The sequence below is a fragment of the Hyla sarda genome, chromosome 2 (genome assembly GCF_029499605.1).
Source record: "Hyla sarda isolate aHylSar1 chromosome 2, aHylSar1.hap1, whole genome shotgun sequence".
NCBI lineage: Eukaryota > Metazoa > Chordata > Amphibia > Anura > Hylidae > Hyla > Hyla sarda.
Window position 1 is genome coordinate 286,336,958 of NC_079190.1, and position 24,849 is coordinate 286,361,806.

The 24,849-nt window shown below is 42.3% G+C and overlaps 1 protein-coding gene across 4 annotated transcripts in view; it reads right to left on the reverse strand.

The window, feature by feature from the left end:
* Positions 1 to 24,849, reverse strand: part of LOC130356190 (transcription elongation factor A protein 3-like) — an 89,400-nt gene that overhangs the window by 62,422 nt on the left and 2,129 nt on the right. For all 4 annotated transcript variants that reach the window (XM_056557345.1, XM_056557341.1, XM_056557344.1 and 1 more), the window contains exons 2-5: positions 7,909 to 7,971; positions 7,645 to 7,750; positions 7,455 to 7,527; positions 3,147 to 3,182 (exon numbers count right to left, since the gene is read on the reverse strand). In XM_056557345.1, the coding sequence (XP_056413320.1) occupies positions 3,147 to 3,182; positions 7,455 to 7,527; positions 7,645 to 7,750; positions 7,909 to 7,971 (278 nt within the window). The remainder of the gene's footprint in view (positions 1 to 3,146; positions 3,183 to 7,454; positions 7,528 to 7,644; positions 7,751 to 7,908; positions 7,972 to 24,849) is intronic.

A 24,849-nucleotide genomic window follows, 5' to 3' on the forward strand; every position in this document is an offset into this window, starting at 1 on the left:
GGTGACGTTATTACGCTGCTGCGCCGGCGCGGCGTGCGTAGTGACGTAATAACGACGCCAGAAAGCGAGGCCAGGACCCTGGAGAAGATGCGCAAGACACCGGAGGATCGCGAAGTGGACCTGGAGCAGCGGAAATAGGTAAGCGAACCTGCCAGGGATGCTTAAACTGCTATCCGACAGCAGCTTAAGCATTTTGCGCTGTCGGATAGCAGTTAATGCGATGGCCCCGACATATAAAAGCATCGTATGTCGATGCTGACATCGACATGCGATGGCCTCTGAGAGGCCATCGTATGACGATTTTATCATATGTCGGGGCCATCGTAGGTTGGGGGGTTACTGTATTCTGATAGTATGTGTGAGAGGTATGTATAAAGCAACACAGTTATGTTTAAAAAAATACATATATTTACAGCAATACTGAAATTTTTTTTAGCATTGGCCAACCAGGTACATCTCACTCTTCATCCTCCTTTCTGTAGCACACCCTCACAGCACCAACTACTAGAAGTGGTGAGTTCATGACTGTGTCCCACTACTTATCAAAACATATCATCATAACTGAGCTCGCCCGAGATTGCTCAGAATATCGATAATAATTATAATAATTATATGTTATCACATTTATAACATAAATAACCTATCAAGACCACTCAAAAACGGACCATATATAAAAAAAAATAGGTAATCTTTATTATAAAAATGATACAAAAAATAGGTTAAAAGCAAGAGGCATGGACACAGAAAAAGGTGGAAACTAGGGAAAGGAAGGGTACAGAATCAAATATGATAAAAGCTGTGTAACACTAATAAGAAGTCATGGCCAGCTATACCTGACTCCTGGACAAAGCCCCCAGTTGGAAACGCGTCGGAGGTGTGATGGGTGACTGGGGAAAGGGGGGGGGGGAGAGGTCTCTGTATATCTGTTTATTAGCTGGTCTTGGACCGCTTTTTCTGTCTCCCAGCTATTTGCTGTCGCTCATTGTACTTGCCACTGGTTTGAGAGACCATTCTTATGCACTCATATGTATTTATTTGTCACAGCGCACTTCTCTTGCATTTTTTTAGCACAATTGCATTTATCTTTATTTCTACCTAGTCCTGCCATGTACATCTGCGTGGGACTACTGTATTATTGTTTATGTTTTGTATAGCTGACCATGACTTTTATTAGTGTTACACAGCCATTATCATATTTGATTCTGTACCCCTCCTTTCCCTAGTCCCCACCTTTTTTTGTGTCCGTGCCTCTCGCTTTTAACCTATTTTTTGTATCATTTTCATAATAAAGATTACCTATTTTGATATATTAATTCAGTGGTTTTAAGCACCACAAGACTTTATCATTTGGTTTACATTGGATCCCTTCTTTATGTTGGTGACATTTACAACATATATATATATATATATATATATATATATTTCGATCCATGTGTATTTTTAGTACTGTCAAATTACCAATAAGCCTTTCTTTTTGATGTAATTATATGTGTTTTTATACCTAACCGTATGGTTCTATACATACTTTCCGTGCATACTATTAGAATATTGTTTTATGATATGCTGATCCTTTCCAAGAAACGTACACAATAATAACCATAGTATATATATGTTTTTATAATTTGGAATCCACAAGAAAGGTCCGGCAGCACACCAGATATAATCATCAAGCTGTGTCTTTATTCAGCCCATGTGCAAAAAAAAAACAATGCAACGTTTCAATGGCCTCAGGCCATTTATAATTACATATTTATAATTATATATTTATTGTGTGGTGACCATATATACATATATATACATTTCCATTTGTGTGTGTTTTTTTAGTACTGTCAAATTTGACCTGAGGAAGGCACTTTGTATAGGTGCCAAAACGCATTGTCCGTACTGCTAAATAAAATATTTATTGTCCTGTGCCAGCCTGAGTCCATCTTACTGTAAACACCCCTGAACGGTGCCTCCAAGACTGCCTTTTTCCTACTATTTCTCGCATTTTTACGCTGGTCCCCCATTGAGAGTCAAGAATCGGTCCGAGTGCAGCTAGCCCTATTTCTACACATCTCATTGTACCCTGACAACCATGACCGCCAAAAATCCATGGATCAGAACATCATCACCCTATAGGTGAGTATATCACTTATAGGGTGTCCATTTTAGGACATCGTCAGCCATCAGCTGTAACTCCATCCTCCATCAGGTGAAACGGCATCCTGCATCCTCCCTCGGACCAATCGCCATCAGTCGTCAGCCGCAACTCCATCCTCCATTAGGTGAAACGGCGTCTTGCCTCCTCCATCGGACCAATCGCCGTCAGTCATCAGCCCCAACTCCGTCCTCCGTCAGGTGAAAGAGCATCCCGCCTCCTCCCTCACACCAATCACGTCATCCTTCAGCCACAACTCCCTCCTCCCTCATCCGAAACTCCCTCATCCAAAACGCCATCATGCCTCAGACGATTCTCCCTCAGACGCAACTTCTTGCTGCATAGCAGAGCCGACGCTGCACAGCATGTATAGCAGAGTTGAAACTGAAACTTGCACGTGTATACTACATGTGTTACAGAGTCTGTATAGCAGAGCCGACATTTAATAGCGTGTACAGCAGAACCCGTATAGCAGAGAGCCGACACTGACTCGGGTCTGCTACACGGCAGGAAAGTTTTTCGTCTGATGGATGAGGGAGCTTTGGATGAGAAACTTGAGGATGACAAAGGAGGCAGGAAAGAGTTGCGGCTGACGCCTGACTGAGATTGGCGAGGGAGGAGGCAGGATGCTGTTTCACCTGACGGAGGACAGAGTTATGCCTGACGAAGTATTAAAATGGACAATTACACTTAGGTGTGGTGGAGGGATCACACCGAGTCGATATACGCTATGAAGCTGATGGATGATAAAGGGCACATCCAGAAATCATATCTACAGCCCTGCTCACCCAATAACCAAGCTGTGTAATAGTCTTATTAATTGAGTGCCAATCTAGGAGATCAACGCTTGTATCAGGCTGTGTAATACAGCCCTTACCCAGATAAAAGCCTGATTTTTCTAAGTAAATTGATTTATGATTGCTATTATGCCTCCAGTATAATTGAAAGTCAAGGCAATAGCCTTAGAATGATAATAAAATACATGTATCCCATCTAACAAACTTACTTTTTCAAATGTGACTTCTTTTCTTCTTTCTGTTTTCTTATGTTGGAATGTGATTAGAGAAGAGATGGAAGGAGAAAATAATAAGAAAGAAAAAGTTTAGGGAAAAGGTTTAGTTGAAGATAATTCAAAGGATGTTAGATCTTTTTTATTTTAATGTATGTAAAATAACTAAGTAACTTTATCTGGTGTAGGATTCTATTGTGGCACTTGTAGTCCACTGCAGGCATCCTCCATTGTATGCATTTTTATGCTGGGGATCGCCCCTAGCAACAGACTACAAGGGCAGGATCTGCTCCCCCAGTATATATGCACAACTGCATTTGGGGTTGAGCACCACGGTCACCACCACCGTGGTCAACCACGGTTTTAGGTCCGGTTGTAAAAGCGCATACGGCGCAAAAATGAGCCGACCGGACCGAACGTTTCACTCCGGTCGGCTCATTGAAGTGAATGACATACGGGAGCGCATACGGTCACATACGGGAGCGCGAGGTTTTAGCTCCCTCCTGCCGTATGCGCTCCCGTATGGGACAAAACGTAGTGTGGACCCAGCCTAATGCTGCTGTAATTGCCCTCTGGCCCCTGGTTTTTGTTTATTACGCACAGGTAGGTTAGCGTTAGGTCCCGGTGCCATTTGAGAAACCTTGGCGTTGGTGTGCGGGCTCTGGTGTGTCCTTCATATAAGGATACACTGGCGAATGTCTCAATTTTAACATCAGTGTTGAGGGATAGCCAATGTCATTGTATACATCTACCACAGTAGTGCACCTAAATTTCTGTATTGTATTAAGCAACTTTAGCAATAGGTGTAAATAAACATTTTCTACAGTATTGTAGCATACCACATTTAACCCCTTAAGGACTCAGCCCATTTTGGCCTTAAGGACTCAGACAATTAAATTTTTACGTTTTTATTTTTTCCTCCTCGCCTTCTAAAAATCATAACTCTTTTATATTTTCATCCACAGACTAGTATGAGGGCTTGTTTTTTGCGTGACCAGTTGTCCTTTGTAATGACATCACTCATTATATCATAAAATGTATGGCGCAACCAAAAAACACTATTTTTGTGGGGAAATTAAAACGAAAAACGCAATTTTGCTAATTTTGGAAGGTTTTGTTTTCACGCCGTACAATTTCTGGTAAAAATGACATGTGTTCTTTATTCTGAGGGTCAATACGATTAAAATTATACCCATTATTATATACTTTTATATTATTGTTGCGCTTAAAAAAAATCACAAACTTTTTAACCAAATTAGTACGTTTACAATCCCTTTATTTTGATGACCTATAACTTTTTTATTTTTCCGTATAAGCGGCGGTATGGGGGCTCATTTTTTGCGCCATGATCTGTACTTTTTTTTTGATACCACATTTGCATATAAAAAACTTTTAATACATTTTTTATATATTTTTTTTAATAAAATGTATTAAAAAAGTAGGAATTTTGGACTTTTTTAAATTTTTTTTCGTTCACGCCGTTCACCGTACGGGATCATTAACATTTTATTTTAATAGTTCGGACATTTACGCACGCGGCGATACCAAATATGTCTATAAAAAATGTTTTTTACGCTTTTTGGGGGTAAAATAGGAAAAAACGGACGTTTTACTTTTTTATTGGGGGAGGGGATTTTTCACTTTTTTTTTACTTTTACTTTTACATTTTTTTACTTTTTTTTTTACACTTGAATAGTCCCCATAGGGGACTATTCATAGCAATACCATGATTGCTAATACTGATCTGTTCTATGTATAGGACATAGAACAGATCAGTATTATCGGTCATCTCCTGCTCTGGTCTGCTCGATCACAGACCAGAGCAGGAGACGCCGGGAGCCGCACGGAGGAAGGAGAGGGGACCTCCGTGCGGCGTTATGAATGATCGGATCCCCGCAGCAGCGCTGCGGGCGATCCGATCGTTCATTTTAATCGCGAACTGCCGCAGATGCCGGGATCTGTATTGATCCCGGCACCTGAGGGGTTAATGGCGGACGCCCGCGAGATCGCGGGCGTCGGCCATTGCCGGCAGGTCCCTGGCTGCGATCAGCAGCCGGGATCAGCCGCGCATGACACGGGCATCGCTCCGATGCCCGCGGTTATGCTTAGGACGTAAATGTACGTCCTGGTGCGTTAAGTACCACCTCACCAGGACGTACATTTACGTCCTGCGTCCTTAAGGGGTTAAGAAGACTATTCATCCCCATGGTAACAAACAACAATCTACCGTATTTATCGGCGTATAACACACATTTTTTAGGCTAACATTTTTTGACTAAAGTCTATCTGCGTGTTATACGCCGATAAGCCGCTGCAGTTCAATGATTTAAAGCGGGCGCTTTAAATCAATGAACTGCAGCGGCTTTTGCAGGTCCAGAGACCTGCCGTCGCTGCCGGCTTCTCTGCCCCTGCCTATCCTGGGGTCCAGAGACTGCCGGCGCCACTGCCCCATTACCTCCACCATCCCTCCCGGTCTATGCGTCGTTGCTATGCGATGTGAGGCGCAATGACGAGTGACGCGACGTCACTCGTCATTGCGTAGCGCAGCGCATAGCAACGACACATAGACGCCCCACCGGAGCCAGAAGCAGTGCGGACCGGAGCCAGAAGCAGCGTGGACCCGACCCCGGCAACAGGTAATCATAAAACCGGGGATGGGGGGAGACAATGGGGCAGTGGCGCCGGCAATGTGGCAGCGGTGCCGATAGCCAGGGGGAGAGAAGCGGCGGCAGCAGGGCTCTAGACCCCAGGAAAGGCAGGGGGAGAGAAACGGGCAGCGACGGCCTCTCTCCCCCTGCCTTTCCTGGGGGCTTCTGCAGGGTCAGAAACAGTGTATCAGGGTATACACATGCACACACACGCACCCTCATTTTACCAAGGATATTTGGGTAAAAAAACTTTTTTTTTTGAGGGTGCATGTTATAGGCCGGTGCGTGGTATACCCTGATAAATACGGTATATCATCTGATTCTGGAGTCATATTCCCATATTCTATTGCCTACTTCTGGCTTAAGGTATATTCAGAAAGGTATGCCAACCTATATAGAGGAGTACCCACACTGATCCTTTTAAAGGGGTGAGTGACATGTCTCTCCCTAGCAGTGTATGAACATTATACTTTAATAGTTTGGACATTTCCACATGCGGTGATACCAAATATTTATTCATTTTCTTTTTAACATTTTTTATTTATAAAATGGGACAAGGGGTGTGATTAAATTTTTGATTGGAGGAGGAGCTTATTAATATTTTTGAAATCATAGGGAAATATGATAAGCAATCTTTTGATTGCTAACAATGTTCAATGCTTTGCCATGGCATTGCATTGATCAGTTTCATGGCAATCTGCCTTAGGCAGACTGTACATGACTACCAATTAGCAGCATGGAAGTAATGACCATCTTTACTCATCGAACTCCGCAGACCAACGAGTGCCTTGAACTAGCCGACAACTGTTCCTTATACTTTTAGATGCCGCAATCAGCATTGATTGTGGCATCTAAATGGTTTATGCAGGACATTAGTGTGAGTGCTGATGTCCAGAATTAGCAGTAAGGCCTCAACTGCTGATAGCAGCCAATAATTACCAGGTATGAAGCGCACTCAGTTTGTGAGCGTGCTTCATACACCCTAAGTGTACAGAGGAAATAAATATACATCCTTTTTTGTGGAGTTAAAGGGTTCTCCGGAGGAAACAAAATGTTTTCAAATCAACTGGTGTCAGAAAGTTAAACATATTTGTAAATTACCTCTATTTAAAAAATCTTAATCCTTCCCGTACTTTTCCGCTGCTTTATGCTCCAGTGGAAGTTGTATAGTTATTTTCTGTCTGACCACTGTGCTCTCTGCTGCCACCTCTAATCATGTCAGGAACTGTCCAGAACATGAGCAAATGGCCACAGCAAACCTTTCCTGCTCCTGACAGTTTGTACACGGACAGAGGTGGCAGCAGAGAGCACTGTGGTCAGACTGGGAAGAACTACACAACTTTCTCTGGAGCATACATACACTGATAAGTACTGGAAAGATTACGTTTTTTTTAATAGAAGTAATTTACAAATCTGCTTAACTTTCTGGCACCAGTTGATTTGAAAACATTTTGTTTCCCCTGGAGAACCCCTTTAGAGAAAGAAAGAAATATTAAATTATTTTAATAATGATTTTGGATTTTTCAATGAAAACCTATTGCAGAGGTCAAACTTTTCCATTCAAACTTTTACTGTTAGCTTTATTAGGACAATAAAAAAGACACGGATGCAAAAGTGTGCATAGCTTTTAACAATTCTATTGTCTCTTATTCCTTACTTTTCTGGTTCAGCCTTGGTGGGAGAATGAATAACTGCATCAACGGAGGCTTCATTGTTCTTGTATGAGTTTTCTAAGAAAGAACGCACAGAAATGGGAAACAAATTGAAGTACTTTTATTGTTCTCATTTCTGCCATTCAATTGACACTTATTATTTCAAAATTTTACATAAATGTGAAACCAATTTACCCAGAAGTCTTTTCCAATCTCTGATAATGGCTTTGGAAAGCTCTCCAATCTCTGGATCCTTGCTTTGCTTCTTTAACTTATTGACAATTACTCCAATCTTAGTGCTCTGGAAGAGGAAGGTTAATGCACCTTAATTATGTTTGTTTTTTAAGAAAACTGCCCCTAAAAAGCTATATGCTACTCACTCACTTCTGAACTCTAACAACCCCTTACTCTCTAATGGTCTGGGCGGGCTTCTGAAGTAGAAGTAGGTACCACCCTTACCCTCAGGAGCGAGACCGTGACTTGAAATCTCTGCAGCTCCTTTAACAGATCCAGAATACGATCCTGTAATAATAAAAAAAAAGGAATTCTAAATGGCACGATGCAAATACAGCCAAACTGAAGAGGCCACAAACTTAACAAATGTGCTAATCTGTTCCTATAACTGCTTAATGCCTTGTGGATACTATATCAATATTAAAGTATAAAGAATCATTTGAGGTATCTCTTTGATTTTACATGGGTTTTAACTAATCACAATGAGGTGTTTGCAATCCGCTTACATCCATTCTAAAGGATAAAATTTTCCAAGCAAAATAGGCATGTTCTGTTAGTTGAAATACAAACTAAATAAGAAGATATAGCGAAACCTCTTTGAGCTGACATCCCAAAAAAGCATTGAAAAGGGATCTTCTGCGGGGATAGTCTTCTCTAAGAAAAAGGCCTGTATGCATAATATATAGTAAAAATGAAAATCTGTCTAGGAAAATGTGGTCTGTATGTGCGTGGGATAACTGCATCCCCAATAAAACCTTAGGATACCCAGGGATAGCTTAACCCCTTAAGGACTGAGCCCTTTTTCACCTTAAGGACTCGGGCATTTTTTGCAAATCTGACCACTGTCACTTTAAACATTAATAACTCTGGAATGCTTTTAGTTATCATTCTGAATCCGAGATTGTTTTTTCATGACATATTCTACTTTAACGTAGTGGTAAAATTTTTTGGTAACTTGCATCCTTTCTTGGTGAAAAATCCCAAAATTTGATGAAAAATTTGAAAATTTTGCATTTTTCTAACTTTGAAGCTCTCTGCTTGTAAGGAAAATGGATATTCCAAAATTTTTTTTTTTTTATTCACATATACAATATGTCTACTTTATATTTGCATCATAAAATTGATGAGTTTTTACTTTTGGAAGACACCAGAGGGCTTCAAAGTTCCGCAGCAATTTTCCAATTTTTCACAAAATTTTGAAACTCGCTTTTTTTCAGGGACCAGTTCAGGTTTGAAGTGGATTTGAAGGGTCTTCATATTAGAAATACCCCATAAATGACCCCATTATAAAAACTGCACCCCCCAAAGTATTCAAAATGACATTCAGTCAGCGTTTTAACCCTTTACGGGTTTCACAGGAATAGCAGCAAAGTGAAGGAGAAAATTCACAATCTTCATTTTTTACACTCGCATGTTCTTGTAGACCCAATTTTTGAATTTTTGCAAGGGGTAAAAAGGAGAAAATTTTTACTTGTATTTGAAACCCAATTTCTCTCGAGTAAGCACATACCTCATATGTCTATGTAAAGTGTTCGGCGGGCGCAGTAGAGGGCTCAGAAGGGAAGGAGCGTCAAATGGTTTTTGGGGGGCAAGTCACATTTAGGAAGCCCCTATGGTGCCAGAACAGCAAAAAAAACCACATGGCATACCATTTTGGAAACTAGACCCCTCGGGGAACGTAACAAGGGGTAATGTGAACCTTAATACCCCACAGGTGATTCACGACTTTTGCATATGTAAAAAAAAAAAAAAAATTTTTTCCTAAAATGCTTGGTTTCCCTAAAGTTTTACATTTTTAAAAAGGGTAATAGCAGAAAATACCCCCCAAAATTTGAAGCCCAATTTCTCCCGATTCAGAAAACACCCCCATATGGGGGTGAAAAGTGCTCTGCTGGCGCACTACAGGTCTCAGAAGAGAAGGAGTCACATTTGGCTTTTTTGAAGGAAATTTTGCTCTGAGGGCATGCCGCATTTAGGAAGCCCCTATGGTGCCAGGACAGCAAAAAAAAAAACACATGGCATACCATTTTGGAAACTAGACCCCTCAGGGAACGTAACAAGGGGTAAAGTGAACCTTAATACCCTACAGGTGTTTCACGACTTTTGCATATGTAAAAAAAATAAAAAAATGTACCTAAAATGCTTGGTTTCCCAAAAAATTTACATTTATACAAAGGGTTAAAGCAGAAAATACCCCCCAAAATTTGAAGCCCAATTTCTCCCGATTCAGAAAACACCCCATATGGGGGTGAAAAGTGCTCTGCTGGCGCACTACAGGTCTCAGAAGAGAAGGAGTCACATTTGGCTTTTTGAAAGCAAATTTTGCTCTGGGGGCATGCCGCATTTAGGAAGCCCCTATGGTGCCAGGACCGCAAAAAATGCCCATATGGCATGCCATTTTGGAAACTAGAGCCCTCGGGGAATGTAACAAGGGGTTAAGTGAACCTTAATACCCCACAGGCGTTTCACAACTATTGCATATGTAAAAAAAATAAAACATTTTTACCTAAAATGCTTCTTTTCCCAAAAACTTTAATTTTTAAAAAGGGTAAAAGCAGAAAATACCCCCCAAAATTTGAAGCCCAATTTCTCCCGAGTACGGCGATACCCCATATGTGACCCTTAACTGTTGCCTTGAAATACGACAGGGCTCCAAAGTGAGAGCGCCATGCGCATTTGAGGCCTAAATTAGGGATTGCATAGGGGTGGACATAGGGGTATTCTACGCCAGTGATTCCCAAACAGGATGCCTCCAGCTGTTGTAAAAGTCCCAGCATGCCTGGACAGTCAACGGCTGTCCGACAATACTGGGAGTTGTTGTTTTGCAACAGCTGGAGGCTCCGTTTTGGAAACCGTGGCGTACCAGACGTTTTTCATTTTTATTGGGGAGGGGAGGGGGGCTGTGTAGGGGTATGTGTATATGTAGTGTTTTTTTTACTTTTTATTTTATTTTTTGTGGTAGTGTAGTGTAGTGTTTTTAGGGTACAGTCGCACGGGCGGGGGTTCACAGTAGTTTCTCTCTGGCAGTTTGAGCTGTTGCAGAAAATTTGCTGCAGCTCAAACTTGCAGCCCGATACTTACTGTAAGCCTCCGCCCATGTGAGTGTACCCTGTACATTCACATTGGGGGGGACATCCAGCTGTTGCAAAACTACAACTCCCAGCATGCGCTGACAGACTGTACATGCTGAGAGTTTTAGTTTTGCAACAGCTGTAGGCACACTGGTTATGTATCACGGAATTTGTGACCTTACTCAGTGTTTCAAAACCAGTGTGCCTCCAGCTGTTGCAAAACTACAACTCCCAGCATGTACGGTGCATGGTGTAAGGTGACTGCTGGGAGTTGTAGTTTGCAACAGCAGGAGGCACACCGGTCGTGAAACACTGAGTTAGGTAAAAAAAAAAACTCTAAGTTTCACAACCAGTGTGCCTTCAGCTGTTGCAAAACTACAACTCTCAGCAGTCACCGACAGCCAACGGGCATGCTGGGAGTTGTAGTTATGCAACCAGCAGATGCACCACTACAACTCCCAGCATGCACTTTAGCTGTTTGTGCAAGCTGGGAGTTGTAGTTTATACAACAGCTGAAGGTACACTTTTCCATAGAAAAAATGTGCCTCCAGCTGTTGCAAAACCATAAGTCCCAGCATGCCCATAAGGGAATGCTGGGAGTTGTGGTGGTCTGCCTCCTGCTGTTGCATAACTACAGCTCCCAGCATGCCCTTTTTGCATGTTGGGAGCTGTTGCTAAGCAACAGCAGGAGGCTGTAACTCACCTCCTGCTGCTGCTTCATCACAGGATTGTCCCTCGCCGCCGCCGTCGCTCCTGGGGCCCCGATCCCAACATTGACGCCGGGGATCGGGGTCCCCAGCACCCGGGGTCGTCTTCCCGCTCACGCCCTCTGGAAGAGGGGCGGAGCGGGTGCGGGAGTGACACCCGCAGCAGGCGCCCTGATTGGTCGGCCGGTAATCCGGCCGACGAATCAGGGCGATCGTGAGGTGGCACCAGTGCCACCTCACCCCTGCACTCTCTGGCTGTTCGGGGCCGTCAGAGACGGCCCCGAACAGCCAGTAATTCCGGGTCACCGGGTCACTGGAGACCCGATTGACCCGGAATCGCCGCAGATCGCTGGACTGAATTGTCCAGCGATCTGCGGCGATCGCCGACATGGGGGGGCATAATGACCCCCCTGGGCGATATGCCGGGATGCCTGCTGAACGATTTCAGCAGGCATCCGGCTCCGGTCCCCAACCAGCTAGCGGTGGGGACCGGAATTCCCACGGGCGTATGGATACGCCCTGCGTTCTTAAGGACTCGGGATGCAGGGCGTATCCATACGCCCTGCGTCCTTAAGAGGTTAAAAACCTTGAAAATGTATGGGATAACTGTGTCCCCCAGGGCTTACTGGTCCTGTTCAAGTAGTTCTTACCTACATTTATTTATCAAGTCTAGTGGTCAAAATGATCAATTCAGTCAATCAGCAAGAACAAGTTTGCACAAGTGTCATTCTGCATTCCAGGAAGTGAGCACAAGCCAGAATGTGCATGTGCAGTAGGGATCGACCGATTATCGGTTTGGCCGATATTATCGTCCGATATTCACGATTTTGGACACTATCGGTATCGTTAATTACCTTGACGATATGCCGATAATGCCCGCCCCCCAGCCCTGCCTCCCCGGCCAGAGACCACCACCGCCGCTGCCCCATTGCCTCTCCCATCCCCTGTTTTATAATTACCTGTTCCCGGGGTCCGCGCTACTTCTGGCTCCTGCGACGGCCTGCGGCATCCTGCGCGCTGCACAGCGCAATGACGAGTGACGTCCTCAACGCGCCATCACCGTCAGTGTGCACAGTGACAGCTCAGGATGCCGCCGGACCCCGGGGCCTCGGGAAATGGTAATTATAAAACCGGAGATGGCGGAGGCAATGGGGCAGCGGCGGTGGTGGAGAAGCGGGCGGCAGCGGCGGTCTCTGGCCCTGCAAAAGCCGCTGCAGTTCATTGATTTAAAGCGCCCGCTTTACATCATTGATCTGCAGTGGCTTTTGCGGGGCCGGGTGTGTGTGTTATGGGAAATAGCCGATAACTTATACCGATATTCAGGTATAAGTTATCGGCTATCGGCCTGAAAGGTCACAGATTATTGGTATCGGCCCTAAAAAAAATCGATATCAGTCGATCCCTAATGTGCAGGCCTGAAATAAACCCTTCTGGCTGCTTATGGGCCCAGATCTGTAACATGTAGCTGACCAGAGAGCAACATGCACAGCCTAACCAGGAACAATTGTTACATTATGCCCATTCAGTAAGAGATACAAAAGTAAGTAAGAGATAAAAAAAAATATTAGTTGGCTGTCAGTAAAACACTTGCTCACTGAGTAAGTATTATTTCTGTGTCCCTTATCAAATATTCATGTTAAAGAATAACTATCATTTTTAAAAGCTATTAACATGTCATTTTTGATTGGTGGGGGTGCAAATACTAGGACCCAGCACAAATTGCTAAAAGAAGGGGGGCATAATTATCTAGCTAAGAACTTCTGCCCCTTTGTTATAGCAATTGGTGGGGGTCTTGACTTATGACATATCAAAGAATCCTTAAAGGGGTACTCCGGTGAAAAGCTATTTCTTTTTTTTAAATCAACTGGTGCCAGAAAGTTACACAGTAAATTGTAAATTACTCCTATTTAAAGCTTAACCTCTTAAGGAAGCAGGGAGTACCTGTACCGGTCCCGGTATCTAACGAGGGGTCACGGCCCGCGTCATATCGGGTCGATCCCGGTGGCTAATTATAGCCGGGACCCTGGGCTAATAGCGCATGGCACCGATCGTTGTGCTGCGCGCTATTAACCCTTTAGACACGGCGATCAAAGTTGATCGCCTTGTCTAAAATTAAAGTGAAAGCTTCCCGACAGCTCAGTCGGGCTGATTGGAACCATTGCGATAAAATCGTGATGTCCCGATCAGCTAGGACGCGAGCGGAGGTCCGCTTATCTGCCTCTGTCGAGTCCGATCGGCGATTGTAAAGCTATGTAAATCAATCAATGTAAAGCTATGGTTTTGCAGGGATCAGTGTAAAAGATCAGTGTGTGCAGTGTTATAGCCCCCTATGGGAGCTATAACACTGAAAAACAATAGTTAATAAAGGCCATTTAACCCCTTCCCTAATAAAAGTTTGAATTACCCACCTTTTACCATTTAAACAAAAAAAAAATAAACTGTATAATAAAAATAAATATATGTGGAAATGTCTGAATAATAAAAATATATAGTTAGTTAAACCGCACGGTCAATGGCGTACGCACAAAAAAAAATCCAAAGTCCAAAATAGCTAATTTTTTGTCACTTTCTATATCATGAAAAAAATGAATAAAAAGCGATCAAAAAGTCTGATCAATAAAAATGGTACCGATAAAAACTTCAGATCACAGCGCAAAAAATGAGCCCTCATATTGGCCCATATGCGGAAAAATTAAAAAGTTATAGGGGTCAGGAGATGACAATTTTTAACGTATAAATTTTCCTGCATGTAGTTATGATTTTTTTCAGAAGTATGACAAAATCAAACCTATATAAGTAGGGGATCATTTTAACCGTATGGACCTACAGAATAAAGATAAGGTGTCATTTTTACCGAAAAATTCACTGTGTAGAAATGGAAGCCCCCAAAATTTACAAAATGGCATTTTTTCTTAAATTTTGTCTCACTATGATTTTTTTTTCCTTTTGCCGTGGATTTTTTGGTAAAATGACTCATGTCATTACAAAGTAGAAATGGGTGGCACAAAAAATAAGCCATCATATGGAATTTTAGGTGCAAAATTTAAACTTTCGTTTTCCCCGTTCTGCCCACCCACAATAGGCGGGGCAGAATGGGGAAACGACAGAGGACCGGCGCAGAAGATCCACTTACCCATCGGCGACGGCTGCGGCCGACGATCGGTGTCGGAGATCGGCGCGGGCGGCATATCGTACAGCAGAAGAGGACGGTTCCCTGGATCCCCTCCAGATGTTGCAAAACTACAACTCCCAGCATGCCCAGACAGCTGTCATGCTGGGATTTGTAGTTTTGTAACAGCTGGAGGGTCACAGTTTGGAGATCACTGTGCTGTGAACTGTGGCCCTCTAGATCTTGCAAAACTACAACTCCCAGCATGCCCACATAGCTGTTTGCTGTCTGGGCATGCTGGCATTTGTAGTTTTGCAACATCTGGAGGTCCACAGTTTGGAAATCACTGTGCAGTGGTCTCTAAACTGTAGACCTCCGGATGTTGCAAAACTGCAAATCCCAGCATGCCCAAACGGCAAACAGCTGTCTCAGCATGCTGGGAGTTGTAGTTGTGTACCTCCAGCTGTTGCATAACTACATCTCCTAGCATGCACTTCGACGATCAGTACATGCTGGGAGTTGTAGTTTTGCAACAGCTGGAGGCACACTGGTTGGAAAATACTGAGTTAGGTAACAGAACCTAAATGAAGGTTTTCCAGCCAGTGTGCCTCCAGCTTTTTCAAAAGTACAACTCCCAGCATGCACGGTCTGTCAGTGCATGCTGGGAGTTGTAGTTTTGAAACAGCTGGAGATTTGCCCCCCATGTGAATGTACAGGGTACATTCACACAGACAGGTTTACAGTGAGTTTCCTGCTTCAAGTATGAGCTGCGGCAAATTTTTTGCCGCAGCGCAAACTCTTAGAGGTAAGCTCACTGTAACCCGCCAGTGCGTATGTAACCTAAAAACACTACACTACACAACACTAACACATAATAAAGAGTAAAACACTACATATACACCCCCTTACACTGTCCCCCTCAATAAAAATGAAAAACGTATTGTTCAGCAGTGTTTCCAAAACGGAGCCTCCAGCTGTTGCAAGACAACAACTCCCAGCATTTCCGGACAGCCACTGACTGTCCAGGCATGCTGGGAGTTTAGCAACAGCTGGAGGCATCCTGTTTGGCAATCACTAGCGTAGAATACCCCTATGTCCACCCCTATGCAATCCCTAACTTAGTCCTCAAATGCGCATGGCGCTCTCTCACTTCGGAGCCCTGTCGTATTTCAAAGAAACAGTTTAGGGCCACATATGGGGTATTTCCGTACTCGGGAGAAATTGCACTACAAATTTCAGGGGGGCTTTTTCTCCTTTTACCCCTTATGAAAAAGAAAAGCTGTTGTCTACACCAGCCTGTTAGTGTAAAAAAAAATTTTTTTTACACTAACATGCTGGTGTTGCCATTTACTTTTTATTTTCACAAGAGGTAAAAGGAAAAAAAGACCCCCAAAATTTGTAACGCAATTTCTCCTGAGTACGGAAATACCCCATATGTGGGCGTAAAATGCTCTACGGGCGCACAACAAGGCTCAGGAGTGAGAGCGCACCATAAACATTTGAGGCCTAAATTGGTGATTTGCACAGGGGTGGGTGATTTTACAGCGGTTCTGCCATAAACTCAAAAAAATAAATACCCACAAGTGACCCCATTTTGGAAACTACACCCCTCACAGAACGCAACAAGGGGTATAGGGAGCCTTAACACCCCACAGGTGTTTGACGAATTTTCATTAATGTTGGATGGGAAAATAAAAAAAAATTCACATGAAATTGCTGGTGTTACTCTAAATTTTTCATTTTCACAAGGGAAAATAGGAAAAAAGCCCCCCAAAATGTATAACCCCATTTATTTTGAGTATATAAATACCCCATATGTGGATGTAAAGTGCTCTAAGGGCGAACTACAAGGAGTGCCATTGGGATTTTGAAGAGAAAATTTGTCCGGAATTGAAGGCCCACGTGTGTTTACAAAGCCCCCATAGTGCCAGAACAATGGACCCCTCCCACATGTGACCCCATTTTGGAAACTACACCCCTCATGTAATGTAATAAGGGGTACAGTGAGCATTTACGCCCCACAGGTGTCTGACAGTTTTCTGGAACAGTGGTCCGTGAAAATGAAAAATGTAATTTTGCATTTGCTCAGCCCACTGTTCCAAAGATCTCTCAAACGCCAGTGGGGTGTAAATACTCACTGCACCCCTTATTAAATTCTGTGAGGGGTGTAGTTCCCAAAATGGGGTCACATGTGGGGGGATCCACTGTTCTGGCACCATGGGGGCTTTGTAAATGCACATGGCCCCTGACTTCCATTCCAAACAAATTCCCTTTCCAATGGCACTCCTCCTCTTCTGAGCATTGTATCGCGCCAGCAGAGCACTTGATGTCCACATATGGGGTATTTCCATACTCAGAAGAAATGGGGTTACAAATTTTGGGGGTCATTTTCCCCTAATACCCCTTGTAAAAATGTAAAATTTGGGGGAAAATCTGCATTTTAGCGATTTTTTTTTTTTCGTTTACACATCCAACTTTAACAAAAAGTCGTGAAATACCTGTGAAGTGTTAAGGCTCACTGTACCCCTTGTTACATTCCTTGAGGGGTGTAGTTTCCAAAATAGTATGCCATGTTGATATTTTTTGCCATCCTGGCACCATAGGGGCTTCCTAAATGCAACATGCCCCCAAAAACCATTTCAGCAAAATTTGCTTTCAAAAAGCCAAATGTGACTCCTTCTCTTCTGAGCATTGTGGTTTGCCCGCAGAGCATTTTACGTCCTAACATGGGGTGTTTCCATACTCAGAAGAGATGGGGTTACAAATTTTAGGGGGCATTTTCTCCCCCTTTATAAAAATGGTAAATTTGGGGAAAAAACTGCACTTTAGTGAAAATTTTTATTTTATTTTTTATTTACACATCTGACTTTAACAAAAAGTCATCAAACACCTGTGGGTGTTAAGGCTCACTGGACCCCTTGTTACATGCCTTGAGGGGTGTAGTTTCCAAAATAGTATACCATGTAGGGGGCTTTCTGCTGTCCTGGCACCATAGGAGCTTCCTAAATGTGACATGCCCCACCAAAAACCATTTCATAAAAACTCACTCTCCAAAATCCCATTGTCGCTCCTACCCTTCTGAGCCCTCTACAGCGCCCGCCGAACACTTGACATACACATATGAGGTATTTCCTTACTCGAAAGGATTTGTCTCCTTTTACCTCTTGTGAAAATTCAAAAACTGGGTCTACAAGAACATGCGAGTGTATAAAATGAAGATTTTGAATTCTCTCCTTTATTTTGCTGTTATTCCTGTGAAATACCTAAAGGGTTAACACACTTACTGAATGTCATTTTTAATACTTTGAGGGGTGCAGTTTTTATAATGGGGTAATTTGTGGAGTATTTCTAATAGGAAGACCCTTCAAATCCACTTCAAACCTGAACTGGTCCATGAAAAATTCCGATTTTGAAAATGTTGTGAAAAATTGGAAAATTGCTGCTATACTTTGAAGCCCTCTGATGTCTTCCAAAAGTAAAAACATGTCAACTTTATGATGCAAACATAAAGTAGACATATTGTATTTGTGAATCAAAATATAATTTATTTGGAATGTCTATTTCCTTACAAGCAGAGAGTTTCAAAGTTAGAAAAATGCAAAATTTTCAATTTTTTCATAACATTTTGGAATTTTTCACCAACAAATGATGCAAATATTGACAAAATGTTACCACTAACATAAAGTAGAATATGTCATGAAAAAACTGTCTTGGAATTAGAATGAAAAGTAAAAGCATCCCAGAGTTATTAATGCTTAAAGTGACAGTGGTCAGATGTGCAAAAAACGCTCTGGTCCTAAAGTGAAAATTGGCCTAGTCCTTAAGGGGTTAAAGGTAGGTTTCCACACAAGTTTTTTTTCTGGCATTTTTCGGAATGGTGCCACTGCAGTTTCTGAGCAAAAGCCTGAAGTTGATACAGTAGGAAGGATGCTTTGGCTCAAAAACTGCAGTAGCACCATTCCAAAAAACACCAGAAAAAAACCTGTGTGGAAACCTAGACTTAAAGGGGTACTCCTGTGGAAAACTTTTTTTTTAATCAACTGGTGCCAGAAAGTTAAACAGATTTGTAAATTACTTCTATTAACCCCTTAAGGACCAAGCCCATTTTGGCCTTAAGGACCAGAGCGTTTTTTGCACGTCTGACCACTGTCACTTTAAACATTAATAACTCTGGAATGCTTTTAGTTATCACTCTGATTCCGAGATTGTTTTTTCGTGACATATTCTACTTTAAAATAGTAGTAAATTCTTGTGGTAACTTGCATCCTTTCTTGGTGAAAAATCCCAAAATTTGATGAAAAATTAGAAAATTTAGCATTTTTCTAACTTTGAAGCTTTCTGCTTGTAAGGAAAATGTATATTACAAATAATTTTTTTTGATTCACATATACAATATGTCCACTTTATGTTTGCATCATAAAATTGATGAGTTTTTACTTTTGGAAGACACCAGATGGCTTCAAAGTTCAGCAGCAATTTTCCAATTTTTCACAAAATTTTCTAACTCGATATTTTTCAGTGACCAGTTCAGTTTTGAAGTGGATTTGAATGGTCTTCATATTAGAAATACCCCATAAATGACCCCATTATAAAAACTGCACCCCCCAAAGTATTCAAAATGACATTCAGTAAGCGTTTTAGCCCTTTAGGTGTTTCACAGGAATAGCAGCAAAGTGAAGGAGAAAATGTTTACTTGTGTTTGTAGCCCAATTTCTCTCGAGTAAGCACATACCTCATATGTCTATGTAAAGTGTTCGGCGGGTGCAGTAGAGGGCTCAGAAGCGAAGGAGCGACAAGGGGATTTTGGGTAGAACATTATTCTGAAATGGTTTTTGGGGGGCATGTCACCTTTAGGAAGCCCCTAGGGTGTCAAAACAGCAAAAAAAACAAAAACATGGCATACCATTTTGGAAACTAGACCCCTCGGGGAATGTATATTATGGGATAAAGTGAGCCTTAATACCCCACAGGTGTTTCATGACTTTTGCAAATGTAAAAAAAATAATAATAATTTACCTGAAATACTTGTTTTCCCAAAAGTTTTACATTTTTAAAAAGGGTAATAGCAGAAAATACCCCCCCAAAATGTGAAGCCCAATTTTTCCCGATTCAGAAAACACCCCATATGGGGGTGAAAAGTGCTCTGCTGGCGCACTACAGGTCTCAGAAGAGGAGTAGTCACATTTGGCTTCTTTGTAGTCAAATTTTGCTCTGGGGGCATGCCGCATTTAGGAAGCCCCTATGGTGCCAGGATGGCAAAAAAAAAAAAAAACATACTATTTTGGAAACTAGACCCCACGGGGAAATGTTTTTTTTTTTACCTAAAATGCTTGTTTTCCCAAAAATTTTAAATTTTTAAAAAGGGTAAAAGCAGAAAATACCCCCCAAAATTTGTAACACAATTTCTCCGGAGTACGGCGATACCCCATATGTGACCCTAAACTGTTGCCTTGAAATACGACAGGGCTCAAAAGTCTGAGCGCCATGCGCATTTGAGGCCTAAATTAGGGACTTGCATAGGGGTGAACATAGGGGTATTCTACGCCAGTGATTCCCAAACAGGGTGCCTCCAGCTGTTGTAAAACTCCCAGCATGCCTGTACAGTCAGTGGCTGTCTGGTAATACTGGGAGTAGTTGTTTTGCAACAGCTGGAGGCTCCGTTTTGGAAACAGTGGCGTACCAGACGTTTTTTAATTTTTATTGGGGAGGGGGGCTGTGTAGGGGTATGTGTATATGTAGTGTTTTTTACTTTTTATTTTGTGTTAGTGTAGTGTAGTGTTTTTAGGGTACAGTCACACAGGCGGGGGTTCACAGTAGTTCCTCTCTGGCAGTTTGAGCTGCAGAAAATTAGCTGCAGCTCAAACTTGCAGCCGGATACTTACTGTAAACCTCCGCCCATGTGAGTGTACCCTGTATGTTCACATTGGGGAGGGGGGAACATCCAGCTGTTGCAAAACTACAACTCCCAGCATGCCCTGACAGATTGTACATGCTGAGAGTTTTAGTTTTGCAACAGCTGTAAGCACACTGGTTATGTATCACTGAGTTTGTGACCTAACTCAGTGTTTCACTACCAGTGCACCTCCAGCTGTTGCAAAACTACAACTCCCAGCATGTACGGTGCATGCTGGGAGTTGTAGTTTGCAACAGCTGGAGGCACACCGGTCGTGAAACACTTAGGTAAAAAAAAAACTGAGTTTCACAACCAGTGTGCCTTCAGCTGTTTCAAAACTACAACTCTCAGCAGTCACTGACAGCCAACGGTCATGCTGGGAGTTGTAGTTATGCAACCAGCAGATGCACCACTACAATTCCCAGCATGAACTTTAGCTGTTTGTGCAAGCTGGGGATTGTAGTTATACAACAGCTGAAGGTACACTTTTCCATAGAAAAAATGTGCCTCCAGCTGTTGCAAAACTATAAGTCCCAGCATGCCCATAAGGGAATGCTGGGAGTTGTGGTGGTCTGCCTCCTGCTGTTGCATAACTACAGCTCCCAGCATGCCCTTTTTGCATGCTGGGAGCTGTTGCTAAGCAACAGCAGGAGGTTGTCACTCACCACCAAGTGCTGCTCCACGCCGCCGCACACAGGTCAGTCCCTCGCCGCCGCTCCTGGGGCCCCGATCCCAACAGGGACGCTGGGGATCGGGGTCCCCAGCTGCCGGGGTCAACTTCCCGCACCCGCTCACGTCCTCCGGAAGAGGGGCGGAGCAGGTTGCGGGAGTGACACCCGCAGCAGGTGCCCTGATTGGTCGGCCGGTAAACAAAGACAAAGATGTGGAGAAGAAGAGAACAGGGGTGTGTTATAAAAATAAAAAAAACTGCATCCTAAAATTTGAACGGCTCATAGAACACCCTTAAAGGGGTACTCCAGCCCTAAGACATCTTATGCCTTATCCAAAGGAGACCGCTGCTGGGGACCCCGCAATTTTTCATGCAGCACCCCGCTATCATCAGCCTCTGGAGCGAACATCGTGACAGCTGCCATGCCCCCTCCCATAGGCTTACATTGAGGGGGCGGAGCATGTTGTCACACGGAGGCGAGACGTGATGTCAAGACACTCTGGCCCCGTGATTGTGATTCATCAGACCAGGAGCGATGTTCGATAGCGGGGTGCTGCATGAAAGATCTCAGGGGTCCCCAGCGGCAGGACCCCCGTGATCAGGCATCTTATCCCCTATCCTTTGGATGGGGATAAGAGGTCTTAGGGCCGGAGTACCCCTTTAAATCCATTATAACAAAATAGAAAGCATACAACACAACTACACATCTGATACAAGAAGACTATCCACCAAAACTCATCAGACAAGAAGGACAGTAACCAGAGATTCAACGAAGACACCAACAATAACACTAAAAGCGCGCCAAAGATCCACAATAAAGATGGGAGTGTCTGTCCATAGGACCACTTTAAATTGTATACTTCACAGAGTGGGGCTTTATAGTAGAGTAGCCAGAAAGAAAGCCATTGCTTGAGACCTTAAAGGGGTGATCCAGTGGAAAACCATTTCTTTATAATCAACTGGAGCCAGAAAGTTAATCAGAGTTGAAAATTACTTCTATATAAAAATCTTAATCCTTCCAGTATTTATCAGCTGCTGTATGCTTCAGAGGAAGTTGTATAGTTCTTCTCTGTCTGACCACGGTTCTCTCTGCTAACACATCTGTCCGTGTCAGGAACTGTCCAGAGCAAGAGAGGTTTCCTATGGAGATTAGCTTCTACTCTGAACAGTTCCTGATATGTACAGAGGTGTCAGCAGAGAGCACTGTGGTCAGACTGAACAACAACTTCCTCTGGAACATACAGCAACTGATAAGTACTGGAAGGATTAAGATTTTTTTTTTATAGAAGTAATTTATAAATCTGTTTAACTGTCTGGCACCAGATAATCTGAAGAAAATTACAGAGCCGAAAAATTCTTTGAATCCTGCAGCAAAATTTTATGCAGCTGAAATTCTGCCATGTGTAGCAGAGTCCTATTAAAAACAATGGGAGTCTGTTGCACCAGAATTTTCAAGCATAATTTGTATGCTGGATTCCACTCGGAAATTTTGCAGTGTGAATGGGCCTTAACAGGTTTAGCCTGAGCTGTGCTCAGGGTACTGAGAAAAAAATACAGTTTACCAAAATCACAGCTGCCACTGTATCTGCATGAGCAGCAGCAGAACTGGTGTTGTAACACACATCTGGGATTATACCTCAACTGCGGGGAAGTTTAACCCCTTAGATGTCATGGTCAAAAGTCACTGCTTTACCTAAGTGATTTGACTGAGGGAGAGGGGCTTTCTTTATTACCCCTCAAAAAACAACACAAAATAAACGCAATATACACACAGATATAATATCATTACAATCATAATAACCTGAGAAAAATAATCACACCTAATTAAAATTGCCTAAATGAAAGCTGTAGTTGTATGTATCCTAAAGAAACTACAACTCATCCTGCAAAAAACAAGCCCTCATATAGCTACATTGAGAGAGAAACATAGTTTTTGCAACAAATATTAAAATATATATATATAAAAAAAAAATAGACATTTTGTATTGCTGCCATGGACATACAGAAACAAAGATTTTTTATTTTTACTGCTTGGTAAAAATCTGAATAAAACAGAACACAAGGCCCATATCTGTGTTCAGACACAGTTCTTTTTTGCAGTATTTTATGGCTTAAAATAAGGCTCCAAAACATTGTGTGAACACAGCCTCAGAGTGGGTCCACACATCCTAAAATAAAGCAAATATCCGTGTTTTTAATTTAATAATGTGCGCTATGAAAGTCTATGGAAAAACAAAAAGTTTATCATTTCAATATTGTTTTTTAATTGCCTTATTTTTCTTTTTACAATGTGTGAACCCAGTTCAAGGCCATGTTCCCACACTGTAAAAAATAAAAAAACGGATGTATTTTATTTTATTTTGGCATTCCATTATCGGCAGAAAAAAGGGGCTGTTTTTTTTATTTTATTTTTTTTACGATGTGTGAACATAGCATAAAACTAATTCAGCTGTTTCCATGTTTACCGGCTAGTTTAGGCTACCCGCCTACTATACAGCCCACCACTATTATTCTCTTGCATTTAGACTATTGTGTTTCTTTTCCTTTTATGAGATTTCACTCATAAAACAACTTTTTTCTGAACATTTCTTTTCATTGTTCTGCAGCATATTCAAACAATAAGTGCAATTTAGCAAGTGAGCGGAGAAGCACGCTGCAGTGGCTTCTGTATGTACAGTGCCAACGTTATTTGTTGCTTTTAATCCTTTTTATTTAGTGCTTTCTCACATCACACCCCCTCTTCTCACCCATCGTATTCACCTGTTCAGTTGCTCGCTATTCATAACTTACACCCCACCCCCTTTTACATCTCAAGTTTCCAAATCATGCACGGTCTTTCTTAGGGCTCAGCCCACTCACTGCTTTCTTACTAAACTCCAATTCTTATTTTATAGCCTTGTATATTCTAGTATTTCTAACCTGCTCATGTCACTGTGTTATACTGTGTGCTCTGCATATTTATCGGAAACTTGCAGCTTTCTACCCTTTTGGCCATTACCACTTGGCTCAGTTTCTAAACTAACCCAGGCTTCTGTCCACATGGCACATAATACGTGACTATTATCAAGTTTGCTGCTTATTCCCTGAGCTTACATTTCTTGTGCAGCCTTCTTTTCGCCATTGATTTTAGTGACCATAGCTGGGTTACGTTTACATAAGCACTCCTCAAGATCATTGTTCGGAATTTCATTTTAATGCCAAGTATATTAGGAAATCTAAGAACTGGTATTTGGTAACTTCATGGCTAGGTTCGCCTCTGTGTCTGTGATCTGTTTTGTATGGAACGGTGCATAAACATGTGCATACAGAGTTCAAACTGATGTAAACTGTCTCTTTTTTTACATTACCCATTTGTATTTATACATTAAATAAACAGAACATTTAAACTAACAACCTGTTAGTTTTTTTAACCCCTTAAGGACCGGGGTTTTTTCCGTTTTTGCATTTTCGTTTTTTCCTCCTTACCTTTAAAAAATCATAACTCTTTCAATTTTGCACCTAAAAATCCATATGATGGCTTATTTTTTGCGCCACCAATTCTACTTTGCAATGACGTCAGTCATTTTACCCAAAAATGTATGGCGAAACAGAAAAAAAAATCATTGTGAGACAAAATAGAAAAAAAACACCATTTTGTACATTTTGGGGGCTTCCGTTTCTACGCAGTACATTTTTCAGTAAAATTGACACCTTCTCTTTATTCTGTAGGTCCATAC